The following is a 15,729-nucleotide window of genomic DNA, read 5'->3' on the forward strand; positions in this document are numbered from 1 at the left end:
ACATATCAAGATTAACAATTTTAATTAATTAGCAATTGCAGTTTCAACCACTCCCAGAAATGTGACCTTTGAATTTCCTGATCAGGTAATCTGCAAAATAAGACTCTTGCCTATTCCCTTCCCTCAAAAAGATGACCTGGCCGGTACCAACCCTTTCTTTTCTTTTGCTAATAATTTCCTTGCCCCACCATCCTGCCTCTAAAACCTCCCATTCTGTAAAACTCCTGGGGATGTCTATTTATTAGTAGGGATGCTGCCCAACTCACAATAGTCAAACAAAGCCAATTAGATCTTCCGATTTACTCCGCTGACTTTCATTTTTTTAATGCCACAAACCACAGAGACTTCAGAGATCCCTAAAGCTGGCATCACAGTCAGGCATAATCACACACAGTGTTCTCTGTGGTGCCTTCCTAGTCCTGCATCCAAAGAATGGCACATACGCGGGGAAACAGCTCCAAGCAGGAAAAAACACAACCCAGTCTTCGATCACCCGCTCAGGCACTCGAGGCACCACGCCAGTACCTCAGGAAACGCCACGTGAACCATGAGCGGAGCACTGATACCAGTCAGGGTCATCGCTTCCAGCCTAAATGAAGATCTGAACAGTCCCCAAGCCGGGCGCGAGAATCCAACCTCTCTCACGGTGGCCCTTACCGTTCGCCCTACCCCCAGCCCCCAGCGGTTGTGGCCCCAAGAGCCTCCCCCCGCTCAGTAGAGTCCCGGGTTCGCCCCCCCTCCTCGCGCGCCTGCGTACTCCGGACAGAATCGGCAACTCCCCGGAGCCTCAACGCTCGGCGCTCGAGGGCGGTGTTCGCGGCTCAAACAGGGGTGCGGAGCCAAGAGCCAAAAGAGGAAAGCCAGAATACACAGCTTTTGTGATTTTGGATTACAGTTCTAACAAGGGAGCAGGCTTGGATTATCCTCGGTAGCACGGGTCGCTCACAGGGTCACCTTTACAGGCCTGAGGAACCCTGGCCCTGCCGGAACTCTGCTTCTCCACTCGGTCGGCTAGCGGAGGACCTGGCCCCATTCTCCCCCGCCAGCCCTTCCTGAAGAACCGAGGCACTTGCCCACCCCCCCCCCTGCGCGCCTGCGCACTCGGGCCGCGATAGGCGCTCTGGGAGCCCGCAGACTTGAGGGCTCGGGGGTCCCTCAGGGCTGGTAGCAGCGCGAGTACGGGGAGCCAGGCTCTGCTGTGGCCGCTGCTTTTCTGAAGGAAACGTGTACGGGAAGGGCCAGATTCTGCGGACCGGACCGGGGGTGGGTCCTGGGGCCTCGGCCTACTAGACGATTCCTCCCGAGTGAGGAGACCCGGACGGGGTGGGTTTAAACTCGTGCGGCAATAACGGTGCGGGGCCCGGTTTGTGGGCGCGGCCTATTATGCAGTGCGAGACCCTGCGGTCCTACGCACCTCGGTCTTCTCAACCGCCAAGGCCCGGCCGCAGAGGGCAGTTGGAGGTGGAGCCCCAGAATAAAGGTCCCCTGCAAAACGCTGGAGCTAGATTCAGGGCTGACCTCTGAGGTCCGGAGGACCCGCTGGACAGAGGAAGACGCAGTGGGCCGTCCCACGGGCTGAGCAGTAGCGATGTCCGCACTACAGCGTACCCAGAGCTGCGAACCTGGACACGGGTGACCGCAAACCTTTCCTCGTTTGTCTCTCGTTTCCGTTCGTGCATGCCTGCGGTGGTTAGCGAGGGTCACGGGGCATGGAGGGTGGTTTCTAACCGATCAAGAAAAGCCTGGGGTGTAATGAACACTATTTGCTTCCCCAGCCCGGCCAGTCTCCAGAGAAGGCCTTTGAAGTGAAACGAATCGCTGCCGCGCCTCGGAAAGCCAGGTTCTGTGTGAGTTTGTGCTGCTTCTTTGTTTCCGTGAAATGCATTCGATTTTCAGAACACTGGGCTTTTTGATTTTCTTCCCTTGGAATGTGCTGCTTAAGAATGGTCTATTCATTGATTTGGGCCTCAAGATTTCCCTACGTAGTTAACGGCGGGGGACCTAATTAATAGGTAACACTCGCTAGTGTCCATTTAATGCAGTTCTACAGTTAGTTAATCGTATGCTATATATTCAGTTGCTTTGTGAGCACTTTTTCTTAAGGATTCTGATTATGGAAATACCCCGTTTGAAAGTCAATGTTCATGCTTTGTTTTCGACTGTGGTTTGTTAAGGAGTAGTTTAGGGTTTGTTTAGATACCTTCAATGATTCCAGAATAGGGATGGGGATTTTTTTCCAAGGAACTCCGTGATTGGAAATTTTTGGTACCAGCCAGATGTGGTTAAAGGTTTGGTAGCATGAGTTTGTTTTGCTTATTTTTGATAAATACAAAATGGTATATACTTAAGGTGTACAACAGGATGTTTCAGTATATGTATACATTGTGGAATGGAATGATTACCACAATCAGACCAATTAACATCCAACACCTCATAGTTACTTTTGTGTGTGGTGAGAAAACTTACGATCTACTCTTAAATTTCAAATTTCGAGTATATAATACTGTATATAATTACTGTATGTAATACAGTAACCGTGCTGAACATTAGGTCTTAAGAACTTACTCTTATGATTGAAAGTTTGTACCATTAGTTTGTTTGGGGTATGTTTTTCAATAGACTGAGGTATATAAGGTGTTTAAGAATTTTGAACGTAGATTAAAGGAATTTGAATCCTGCCTGCCACTTAAATCTGAGTGAGTTTGAGCAATATTTCTGGTCCCAGTTTCTTTATCTGTAAATTCAGAATTACAGTAGTATATACCTCACAGTGTGGTTTTAAAGATTACCTGAATTAATATCTGTTAAGCTCTTAGAGGACTACCTGGCCCATTAGAAGAGTGCTTAACTAATATTAGCTATTGGTTTTATTTTTTTTCTATTTTTATTTTTTTTTAAATATTTTATTTATTTATTTGACAGAGAGAGACACAGAGAGAGAGGGAACACGAGCAGGGGGAGTGGGAGAGGGAGAAGCAGGTCTCCCACTGAGCAGGGAGCCCGACGCGGGGCTCGATCCCAGGACCCTGAGATCATGACCTGAGCCGAAGGCAGACGCTCAACGACTGAGCCACCCAGGCGCCCCATTAGCTATTGGTTTTAAATGATGATTCTTAGTCATTCCCTATCAGCTTTCTGTATTCCCAAAAGTAATGAAAATGTGAGATTAATTAGGATGGATGCTTGCAAGGAGGAAAATGAATCAGACACTCGAATGAACCAAAAGAGGGATTCTTTTTTTTTTTTTAAAGATTTTATTTATTTATTTGACAGAGAGAGACACAGCCAGAGAGGGAACACAAGCAGGGGGAGTGGGAGAGGGAGAAGCAGGCTTCCCGCGGAGCAGGGAGCCCGATGCGGGGCTCGATCCCAGGACCCTGGGATCATGACCTGAGCCGAAGGCAGACACTTAACGACTGAGCCACCCAGGCGCCCCAACTTTTTTTTTTTTTTAAAGATTGTATTTATTGGGGCGCCTGGGTGGCTCAGACGGTTAAACGTCTGCCTTCAGCTCAGGTCATGGTCCCAGGGTCCTGGGATCGAGCCCCGCATCAGGCTCCCTGCTCAGTGGGAAGTCTGCTTCTCCCTCTCCCACTTCCCCCTGCTTGGTTCCTGCTCTCGCTGTGTCTCTCTCTGTCGAATAAATAAATAAAATCTTTAAAAAAAAAAAAAAAAGATTCTATTTATTTATTAGAGAGAGAGCGTGCACGAGTGGGGGGGGCGTGGGATGGGGGGCAGTGGGAGAAGACGACTCCCCCTGAGTGCGGAGTCTGGGGGGTGGGGAGATGGGGGGTGCTCTACCCCAGGACCCTGAGACCATGACCTGAGCCAAAATCAGATGCTTAACCCACTGAGCCACCCAGGTACCCCCCAAAAGAGGGATTCTTAACATGAAGTCTTTGGACTCTGTTATGGGTTTTCAGGACAACAAAAATCTAAGATTATGTACAAGATTGTTGTATATATTTGTCAGCGGGTAATTTGGTGGGGAGGAAGTCTATCATTTCATGATATTATCAAAGTTGTATAAGACCCAACAAGATTGATTCTTACAAGTGTAGAATAAAAGTCTGGGATAACTAGGAATGACTTTTGGGATAATCTTTTATAAAAGTAGTATCCAGCAATATGGAAATGATTAAGTAACTCACATTCCATCCATGTGATGGAATGTTATGCAATACTAAAAATTATGTTTATTAGTAATTTAGTCATCAGGAAAATATATATGTATATAATGTAATATTGAGAAATATTTATTATGAATAAAAATCTTTAAGAAATTGTTAAGTTACAGAACCATGAGAGACTATGGACTCTGAGAAAAAACTGAGGGTTCTAGAGGGGAGGGAGGTGGGGGGATGGGTTAGCCTGGTGATGGGTATTAAAGAGGGCGGCACATATTGAATGGAGCACTGGGTGTTATACGCAAACAATGAATCGTGGAACACTACATTAAAAACTAATGATGTAATGTATGGTGATTAACATAACATAATAAAATTTAAAAAAAGAAATTGTTAAATTACATATGTATCTTGAACACAATTTATAAGATGCATTGCAAGGATTTAATAACTGGTGTATTCACTGGAGCCCAGGAGGGTTAAGCTCAGGTTATTGAGCAGCTGCTCTGAAATAAGCATTTCTTTTTCTGTCTCGTAATCACTTTGGAAAAGCACTGTGATCCTTCACAGAAGGATCTCAGGTGTTGATGAGATACAATATTCAAGAATTGGTAGGAATTATTTTTTCAGTCACATTGATTTCCTGGTTGTTACCACTTATGTAGGCCTATTTAATCAGTTTTCTTAATGACTACAAGGTACCCCATTCTCCCAACTCATTAAAAAATTCTTTTTAATGGGAATGGGTTTTTAAAACAATATTTCTGATGGAGTTAATGCAGGCTTGTGAAATAATAAGTAACTAAGGGACCTAAAAGAGAAGAAATTAAAATTATCCATTGTCTCAACATCCAAAAATAATCACTATTAATATTTGTAGCATATTTTCCCCAAATATTTCTACAAGTATATGTATTTTTGTATGTGGTTTTATTTCTGAATAATGGGATAACCCTAATTGAAAATTTAAAAGAAATCAAGACCTCTAGTTATTAGTTTAAAAGAGACATTCAGTATCCTCATGGATTTTATAATCATGGATGTATGGAGAAAGGCAAAATCCCAGCAGTCCCCTTCTTGTTTGAGAAATCTTCCAAGTAAATATAATTCTTACGTTAGAAATGGCATTTAAATTGGGAGACTTCATTATAATTTAAAATTAATTTTAAAATGTCAGAATTGAAATATGGAGATTTTCCCCCCATCTACTGATGTGCGTTTCACATTAATGATTTAGAACAACTAATTATATTATATATTGTTTTATAAACTGATTTTTTTTTCTTTCAGTGTATCTTGAATACTTTCTATTCCTTAACTGTTTTCTAGAACTTAGCAATTCATAATTACTTTAGTATTCAGTATTTTATGGATGTTTTATAAATCATTTAAGAAATCAGCTATTGGGCAGTAATATTCAAACTGCCTGAGCAATTCCTTTGACAGGCTTTCTGTGTGATATTACTTACCTTACTTTTCACTTCATGGTCATGTAGGATTTCAGAGAGAGGAACACTAAGGAATATGGCATTGATTTTTACCAGGTGGGTTATAGGTGATACTCTGAAGGGTTTGGCTGAATTTCCGAAGGATTCTTACAGTATGAAATAGACCACTGTGCTATTTTATGCCAAAAGCTTCATTCATCCTCCTGATCCTTTATTTGGGTGAGAGTTTGAGAAATGAATTAATGATAATTTCCTAGAAAACTAAGCTTACAAAAAACAAAATTATTTTAACCTCAGCAAAGAGTGACTAAAACTAAAAATTCAGAAGTAGTAATATCAGCATGCTAAATGTATGGAGTTTAAATACCAAAAGAAATAGCTAAGAGAGGTGGGTCTCTAGATTTGGAAGCTAGGGAAAGGATAGCAAGGATGGAACTTTCGGGGCTTTTTGTAATATAATATTCCCTTGCAGAGCTATTTTAAATTTATGTCCAGGTATAAGTGATATAAACTTTTAGAGAACAAGATAAAGATCACCTGGGATATCATCATCAAGGTAACACAATAAAATTTTATTCTAACTCCATTCACAGACTGTTTCATAAACCTGCGTATACATGTATGTGTATGTATGTAGTTTTCCTGTCAAACATACAATCACAGTACAAAACTATTTCCTAACCTACCTTCTCCCAGCAATCTGTAGTGACCATCTTTCCACGACATCAAATAAGAATTTTACTGTCATTTTTAGTGTTTTTTTAATTAAAAAGTTATTATTTTTTTAATGTTTATTTTTTTAGTAACCTCTACATTCAATGTGGGGCTTGAACTCATGACCCTGAGATTAAGAGTCACATGCTCTTCCAACTGAGCCAGCCAGACACCCCCATTTTTAGTGGGTTTTTAGTGCCATTGTGTGAATACACGATAATTTATTTAACCTGCTAAAGGATATTTATGTTCTTTCTAGCTTTTTTTGTCCCATTATAAACACCTTCCAACATTTTTTCATTCTTTCTACAACATACCATGAGTGTCCATTTCTGTACAACCTCAGTAATAAGAAGTATTACCAGTTTTTCAAATCTGTCAATCCAGTTCCTTTAATATGCATTTCCTTAGTTACTAGTGCGTTTTAACTAATGAGTTATTTCTACTTTCTAGACAGTTAGTCATGCTCAGGTTTCACGAATTCACTTCTTCCAGCCTGAGTACCAAGAGAGATGGGTTGATAACTGAGATTGTGCAGGCAGTACTGGTGATTCTGAACAGGCAAATGGTGACTGGTGAGCTCTGAGGGTGGTAGTTCACCCTACCCCCAAGAAGGGATCCCAGTGTGCAAGTATAGTTTTTCCATGATAAAGGCTGCTAGCGTGGTCTATGCAGGTAGTTCTCAAATTGTGTCATTTGGACCAGCAACATCAAGTATCACTTGGGAACTTTTTAGAACTGCAAATTCTCAAGCCCAACTCCAAACCTCTACGAAATGCCAAACTCTAAGAGTGAGGCCCTGCAAACTGTTTTAATAAGCCCTCCAGGTGACTCTGATGTACACAAAGTTTAATTACCAAACTTTGTTGCCCCTTATGATGACCTGTCAGAAATTTTATAAAATCTGAGGGGGATTTAAAATCCTGATTCTCAGGTCACACTCTGTACTAATGAAATAAAAATGTTTGGGGGATGGGAGCCAGGTATCAGTATATTTTAAAGATCTGCAGGCAATTCTAGTATCTAGCAAAGTTTGGGAAATTCTTATCCATAGTATTTTCTGTTTTCAGGTTTAGGGAGGCCAGCCACATTCCTGAGTCTTAGAAAGAAGTTCTGGGTCAGATGATGTAACAACCACTTCTCAGCTGGGAAGGTGGGAATGGAGGGAGATGGATCTGCTCAGGACAGGCCTGGGCAGCCCATGCTCAGGTCCAGCTCAGCCTTGCTGGGGTAGGGGACTCACTGGAAACCCTCCTGCTAAAGTGTCTGGACATGAGCTTCCATGCAAGTCTCTGCTCTGTGTCTGTCCTTGTGCAACTGATTTTCCTGTGGTTTTGAGGAGGACATATATTTTTTCTAAACTACCTCCTACCTCTCACTGTCTGTGTGTTGGAGGGGGGGAGGAGTGTAGGAAGGGAGAAGTAGTGTGACATTTTAAAATTTGGGAGTTCTGAGGCAATTTCGTTCTTATGGCTTTATCTTCTTCCCCCAGCTCTAGCTTCTGTGGACTCTACTTCTCCAGCAAATGACCTTTGAGGAAAACTGACCAGTTTTTACAATCTAAAATCATGGCTCATGTAAGTTGGTGTTTCTGTTTGAAGGGCTGTAATTTTTTTCAGGTTATATGACAACTCTCGTTAGATATCCTGAAACTTCCTAACAGAACCCCATCCGACAGCTTCTCCCCAGTCTTTCCCATTCTAGTAAGGGATGGAACCAGGCAGCCCAGGCCCCCATGTACCTCACTCTTTTCTACCCATGTCCATGTGTCTATTGACCAAATTATTCAGTGTATTGACTGTGTGTTCAGTCTTTGTCTAGAGCAGAGATAAAATAGAAGTGAAGTCCCTAGAGGGAATTGTTTGATCTGAGGCTCTTAGAGCAACACTGTCTAAAAGAATTATAATGTGAGCTACCTATGTAATTAAAAATTTTCTAGAAGTTGCATATTTAAAATATAGAATTAGTGCCTTCTTAAAGGCAGTAGGCAGCATGTAAGTCTCATAAAAAGTATAGAATAATATGCAAGGCACTTACATAATCTTGAACTTTTTCGTAGTCACATTAAAAAAAGTAAAAAATAACACACGCAGTTAGTTTTAATGTTTTATTTAACTCAATATAGCACATATGTATATACCCAAAATGTTATCATTTCAAAGTGTAATCAATATGGAAATTATTGAGATGTTTTACTTTTTTTTTCTTTCTAAAGTTTTTTATATCTGGTATGTATTTTTGAATTACAGCACATCTAAATTTGGACTAGCCACAATTTAAGTGCTCAGTCATCACGTGTCTAAGCCAGCATATTGGACATTGCAGCTTCAGAGATTTTGTGTAACCTGAATTCTAAATGTAACTTGATATATTTAAAAGTATAGAAATACCTAAATGTAAATCATTCCTAAGTCTAACACAAATGGACTATTTTTTGGTAAATTAAAAATATTCAGTAAAGTATTTGTTATAATAAAGAAAAATGCTAATGATATAGTGATGAAGTCAGGTCTGGAAGAAATTCTTTAATTTTATACAAACTACTTTTTAAAAACAGAGATTTTATGGTTCATTTGGAGGAAAAGAAATCCATCAGTTGTTTTTTTTTTTTTTTCCTAATCCTTAAAGGAAAAGAGGTTAGAATAAAGCACATTTATTGAGAATTTTTTTATAGGCCCACTTAGGCCCTTTGCGAGCAGTGTTCTTATGAACACTATTTCAGTTAATTGCGAAATTCTGATTATGTGAACATACCTAGAAATAAGTAAAATTAGGTATTCCATGGTACATAGGAAGTTTTTTCTTTAGCAGTGGTTGGCAAACTACAGCTTGTGAGCCAGATTCGTCCCTTGGCCTGTTTTTTCCAGCCTTTGAGTTAATTATGTTTTGAAAGAATTGTTTTAAAAAGGAAGGGAAAAGGGAAGGATATGAAACAGATCGTATGTGGCATGCAAAGCTTAAATATTGGCCCTTGAAGAGAAATAAATAATTTTAGAAATAATACATGGGTTTGTCATTTCAGCATTTGGTGATGTTCAGAGATGTGGCTGTAGACTTTTCTCAGGAAGAGTGGGAATGCCTGAACTCATATCAGAGGAATTTGTACAGAGATGTGATATTAGAGAACTATAGCAACTTGGTGTCAGTGGGTAAGCTTATCTGTGTCATATAATTTAGAAATTCACAGGGCTGAATTTCACGGCTGTCTTTCTAGAAATTAGCTGAATATCTGCTTTGTAGTTGGGAATAGGCACCTTATAGCTATTAAGCAATTAAATAGCACCTTTAGCTTCCCCCATAATCCAGTGACCTTTATGTCTTTCTGTGCCTTTTCTGTAATTGCTCCTCTTTAATGACAGCTAGATATAAATTCTTAGACACTCACAGCAAAACCATTGTTAAAGAAATCTGGTTTCTTATTGCTATACATGGCATATTATCTGTTAGTTTACTTGCAATGTGAGTAGGAAGACTATAGAGGTGTTGGCTCCACATATCTACTTAAAAAGCTTATACAACGTATATGTTGCTGGGTTGAATCAACAGTTTGTTAAAACTCAAGTGGACACATTGAATTTACCGCAGCAGACATACTACCTTTTAATTGATTTATGATTAAAAGTTTAAAATACATGAATTTTGCATTTAATATTGGATGTATATCCTGGTTAGAAACTATTTTCCTTTTAGCAAAATAGCAAAATACCTAATAAAAGTATCTAATAAGTATATATATAGTGTTTACTATGTACTAAGCACTCATCCAAGCACTTAACATTTATAAAATCAAACCTCACAGAAGTCCAATGGATAGACATAATACCTCCTTTTTACAGCTGAGAAAACTGAGGCCATAGCAACCCAGGTGGTAGAGGCAGGATTTGAAACCAGTGTTCTCAAATCATTACTTCCTCAGAAAAAAAACAAAAACAAAACAAAACCCAAAATCATTACTTCCTCTCAAGAGAGAGACTCTGTATGAGTTTAAATTAAAATAAGATAATGTTCCTACTCCTCTGTTCTTGTTATTCTTTGTGATCCTGAAGTAACACTAATATGAATGTTTTTCAATCCCATTGCTCCTCTTTATTCTGAAGGCTCTATCAAGTTAATTCTTTCTTTATTATGTACCATTATGTTTTTTCAAGCAGGATGTTCCATTTCTAAGCCAGATGTGATTACCCTACTAGAGCAAGGGAAAGAACCCTGGATGGTTGTGAGGGATGAGAGAAGAAGAAGGAGCCTAGGTGAGTAAGTGCTAATCAGGCAGGGATGTGTGGTTCTCTGTGTCTGCAGGCACAGCACGCTGGTTGGGAAGGTAACACACCCCACAGATGTTGATAATGAAGAGAAGACCTGAAACCTGGGAAGAAAACTTAGATCTCAGCATGAGCCAGCAAAGAAATTTCATCTATACTTCCACTTACCACTTGTTTCTTCACTCCCCTATCTCCCTGTCATTTCAGTGGGGGGAAACTTCATAATGGCAACCATTTTACCTGTATTTTGGATCTAATTCATTTCTGGTTCATCTTTTATATATATGTATTTCTCCATTGTTCTCTTTTCATGAAGTTTACATTGTAGTAGGGAAGTCATACGATACACAAATAAGCAAATGGATTAACAAATATCGTGAAATGATTAAGTTATGAAGAAATGTAAGTAGGGTAAGAATATGGAGAACTATGATGGATGAATGGAGTAACTTTAGATAAGGTGGTCAGAGAAGAGGAACCAGTTGTAAGAAGCTCCAGCTAGTCAAAGATGGAATCATTTGACTATACACATAACTGCAATGTATTGCAACACATAAAATATGCTTAATTCCATAAATTCTTAGTGATACTAATAGCAAATTGTTCACCATTAGAAACTACTAGAGATTTAACTTATTTGGGAAATACAAAGGAAAAGAAGTATTCTTTATAAGAAGTATTTTTTATAAGAACTGTACCAATATTAGATAGAGGGATGTTTTTCTTAATAAAAGTATTCAGTGAATAAATGAAAGATGACAGAATTAGAATATTACCATTTTGGAACCCATAGTGAACAACTGGATCTGGGCATTAAACATCAAATTAAACATTAAACTAATAACATCACAGAAATAGAGAAAATCAGACGTATTTCTTCTAATGAAAGGATACAGTATCACCTCTGAAGTAACTTTGCCAATAAAATTGGTCCTAAGTCTGATGAAGTTTCTAAAGCCAACTACCAATTTATGGGAAGAAGATAGAGGAACATATGTTCTACTGCACCTTGGGGTTATAGTCAGCAAAATTAAGAAATGGGCAACGCTATAGGGTCAAAAAACAGTTTCTTCAACAAATAAATTACAAGGGAAATCAAAAGAAAGCAGGAAAACCTTTAGATTAAAAGACCTGTCAGCCAGTTGTACTCTATGGACTTTTTGGGGGGATCAATTTACTATTTTTAAATTGTTTAAAATTTTATGTTTGAGATTAGAAGTATAAACACTTATTTTTTATAATCTTAAAGAATTACTGTTCATTTTTTTAAAGGTTTGAATAATGGTATTATGATTAGAGATAAGTCCTTTAAGTAGAAAAAATTAGTATATGGGATTTGCTTCAAATAATGTGAGGAAAGTGCATTGGGGTGTGCATAGGCCTGGATTGGGCACGGGTTGGTGGTGATTGAGGCTGGGTCATAGACGCGTGGATATTCATTATACTGTTCTACTTTTGTGTATTTGATACTCTGTAGTAAAGTTTTATTTTAAAGTTATTGGGAGATAAAAGGATAAGAAAATGAGAGGTGAGACAGTGGTGAAAATAAGTATATACAAGTCTTGGAGAAATTGTGCCATAAAAGCAGACATAGGGGATACAGGAAATGCCTTTAAAATGTGAGGTATTAGAACATATTTATATGTTGATGGGAATGATTTCAAAGAGAGGAAAATTGATGGAGTAGAGAGATGGGATAATTTTGTAAGGAATGGCCTTCAGTAGATGGGAAGGAGTCGGAGCCAATTTATGAAGAAAACCCATGCATATGATAAGGATATGGACACAGGTTGGTTGAATAATGGGAAGGGGAGAATACATATTTTTCTTTCAAATGCTTCTGATTTCTTGTTGAAATAAAGAGTAAGATTATCAGCAGAATGTGAGGATTATTTAGCATTTTATTGGAATTCATTATGGATTATTCAGTATGTAGTCAGTATTGATTCTCAGAAATACAACTCTGTGGTCATAGGGTTTTAACATTTACAGATTTCTTAACACATTAACCCTGGTGTTAATGTGACTAAAACTGCCTCTGTCATAAATATATATCCCATATCATCTTGTATCAACAAAAGAAAAAAGGTGATTAAAGACATCATACCTTAGGAAACGAATTAATTTTGTGACCAGGTAATATTCTCCTCATTTTCTTTTTAATGAAAGCTGATACCCTGCAAATGGAAATAACATTTCTCCTTTTATATTGATCTAAGAGGGGCTAATATTTTGCTTGCACATTAGCATTTTTTTTTTTTTTAAAGATTTTATTTATTTGACAGAGAGAGACACAGCGCGAGAGGGAACACAAGCAGGGGGAGTGGGAGGGAGAAGCAGGCCTCCCGCGGAGCAGGGAGCCCGACGCAGGGCTCGATCCCAGGACCCTGGGATCATGACCCGAGCTGAAGGCAGACGCTTAACGACTGAGCCACCCAGGCGCCTGCACATTAGCATTTTTTACTAAAGTTCTTGATTCAGTAGAATCCAAACTAGTGTTTGGTTTATTAATTTTAAATGGTTAAATATTTTACATATATCTTAAAAGTTGTAACATTAACATTTCTTACCATAGGCCAATCTTCTGATACTTAGTTTGGCCTTTTGTTTCATTGTAGGTCCAGCCAATTCTTTCTTGATTAGATCACACATATAATGGGAAGGCTATTATTTCTAGTTTCAGTTTAAAGTAGAACAAGAACCTCTGAAGTATTCAATGTTGTTTTTATAGAAATGATTGTCTTAGTTGCTTGCAGTGATAAGAATTGGCGTAAACAAATTTGGGAACAAATATGGCTGACTTTTTGTTTATACGAATCATAAGATTACAGCTCAGTGTTCATGCTGTAGTCTTCTAGGTGAGAATATTCAAAATGTAAGGTCTTAATCTGGCATATCTTTTAAGTGGCGGGGGCATATATGAGAGTGTCAGGTTCATTATATCCACATTGGGAATGTTTTGTTTTTTAATGGAAACCTCTACGTTTTATAGGATGAGTTTTTTTATTTTTTAAAGATTTTATTTTTAAGTAATCTCTCTACCCAATGTGGGGCTCAAACTTAAAACCCCGAGATCAAGAGTCACATGCTTCACCAACTGAGCCAGCCTGGGTCCCCTATAGGATGAATTTTATAACTTGTTCTACTTTGTGGGTTTTGTGTGTGTGTGTGTGTGTGGGAGAGAGAGAGGGTGAATATGGACATTTTATCTTATTTTTGTGTATATTTATATTTGTTTTGCTCATTGTCTGCTCATCTCCTTTATTACTGTTTCCATTGTTTAATGTTTCTTACATCAATTTGTATGGGCATTTATGCTGTCAACACTTTCTCATTTTTCTTGCAGATGTTTCAGCTTTATTTTTATTTTGACCATGACTTTTCCTTTTTTATGTTTTTTTTAATGACTTTCCTTTTACATTACTGGTCTTTACTTTTTAATTTACAAGTAAATCCTTTGAAATTACCGTCTTATAACCTTTGTCATACCTTTATGGCTGCCTACTTATTTGCTGTCATTATTATTTGGCTAATTACTGGTCATTTAATATATCATTTCCATCTTATTTGTGTTAAGCCTTAAATTGACTTTTTCCTGAAGATCCTTACAAAGTTGCCAAAGTTTTTTATTGCTTTCTTAGGTAGGGAAATGGAAACAGAGAGAAAGGGGGAGAGAAAGGGAAAGCGGGAGGAAAGAGGGAACTAAGGGGAAAAGGAAATACTCATTTACCTGTCTCTGCTCATATTTTATATACACTGTTTAAATCATTATTGCCTTTTAATGTTTTTAACATATCCTTTTTTTTTTTTTAAGAGAGAGAGCATGTGCATGTGGTTGGGGTGGGGAAGGGCAGAGAGAGAGAGAGACTCTTAAGCAAGCTCCACGTTCAGTGCAGAGCCTGACACAGGACTTGAGCTCACAACCCTGAGATCATGACCTAAGCTGAAATCAAGAGTCAGACGCTTAACCGACTAAGCCACCCAGGCGCCCCAGTATATCCTTTTCTAAACAAACTTATTGAAACATAAATACATACCAAAAAACCTGAAATCATAAGCAAACAGCTTACTGAATTTTCACAAAGTAATCACATCCATCTGACTAGCACAGAAATAGAGGTTTGCTAGGATATTAGAAGATCCCTCCTAATTCCTTCCAGTCTTTCCTCCCCACCAAAATTAACCACTATCCTGACTTTTTTTTTTCTTTAAGATTTTATTTATTTATTTGACAGAGAGACAGCGAGAGAGGGAACACAAGTAGTGGGAGAGGGAGAAGCAGGCTTCCTGCCAAGCAGGGAGCCCGATGCAGGGCTCAATCCCAGGACCCTGGGATCATGACCTGAGCCGAAGGCAGAAGCTTAACGACTGAGCCACCCAGGCGCCCCAGCCACTATCCTGACTTTTATCAGCTTTTTACCATTTTCGAACTTCATAAAAATGGAACTATACAGTATATATTCTTTCATGTTTGTCTTTGTTTACTCATCATTATGTTTGTGAGATTGATCTGTGCTGTTGCATGTACTTGTAGATTACTCATTTTCATTGCTATACAGTATTGTGTCGTGACAATATGTTTTAATTTGCATAGTAATTCTGATGAACACTTGGATTCTTTCCAGTTTGGGCATATTAAAAATAATGTTCCGGTATTACAGGTTCTTAAAAATACCATTTTCTTTTTGAAAAGTAGTGAACTCTTATTGTAAAAATTTTGAGAAAATATACATTTGAGAAAAATCTCTCTTTGCTCAGAATTTTATTAGCTTGTTACTATGATATAAACTCATTATTATGCCTGAAAAATCACTAAAATACTCCCTAGGTAGAACCTAAATGGATTTGGCTTTGAGGACTTTTGGGAGAATATAGAGAAGGGTATGAAGGAACAAAACAGGTTGAGTATTTGTAACATAGATGTGTGTAGTTATATAAACTGAAATAAAGATACTAAGTAGAACCTCTCACTACCTTGTGCAAACAGAGTTTACTCATGACTATGCAAAGTAGAAAATGAGCTGTAGTGGAGATATCTAAGTGAAAGTAGACAATAGGAAAGATAATCACTTGTAAAGAAATCACCATTTTTCATTTATATATTTGAGATAGCTTAGATGTGCTTTTGTTTCCCATCTGTATAGGAAGTAATAAAAAATATTTAATCAGTGTAATAAGGTA

General features: G+C 38.5%; 1 protein-coding gene across 1 annotated transcript in view; it reads left to right on the forward strand.

Moving 5' to 3' along the window:
* The first annotated feature begins 758 nt into the window (after positions 1-758).
* The window catches only part of LOC118549774 (uncharacterized), a 65,019-nt gene continuing 50,048 nt past the window's right edge, over positions 759-15,729 (forward strand). The window contains 5 exon segments of the mRNA XM_078063349.1: positions 759-1,323; positions 1,776-1,847; positions 7,782-7,866; positions 9,312-9,438; positions 10,441-10,536. Coding sequence (XP_077919475.1) covers positions 7,858-7,866; positions 9,312-9,438; positions 10,441-10,536 — 232 coding nt within the window. The 5' untranslated portion in view covers positions 759-1,323; positions 1,776-1,847; positions 7,782-7,857.

Source organism: Halichoerus grypus, chromosome 15, assembly GCF_964656455.1.
Source record: "Halichoerus grypus chromosome 15, mHalGry1.hap1.1, whole genome shotgun sequence".
In the NCBI taxonomy this organism is placed as follows: Eukaryota; Metazoa; Chordata; class Mammalia; order Carnivora; family Phocidae; genus Halichoerus; species Halichoerus grypus.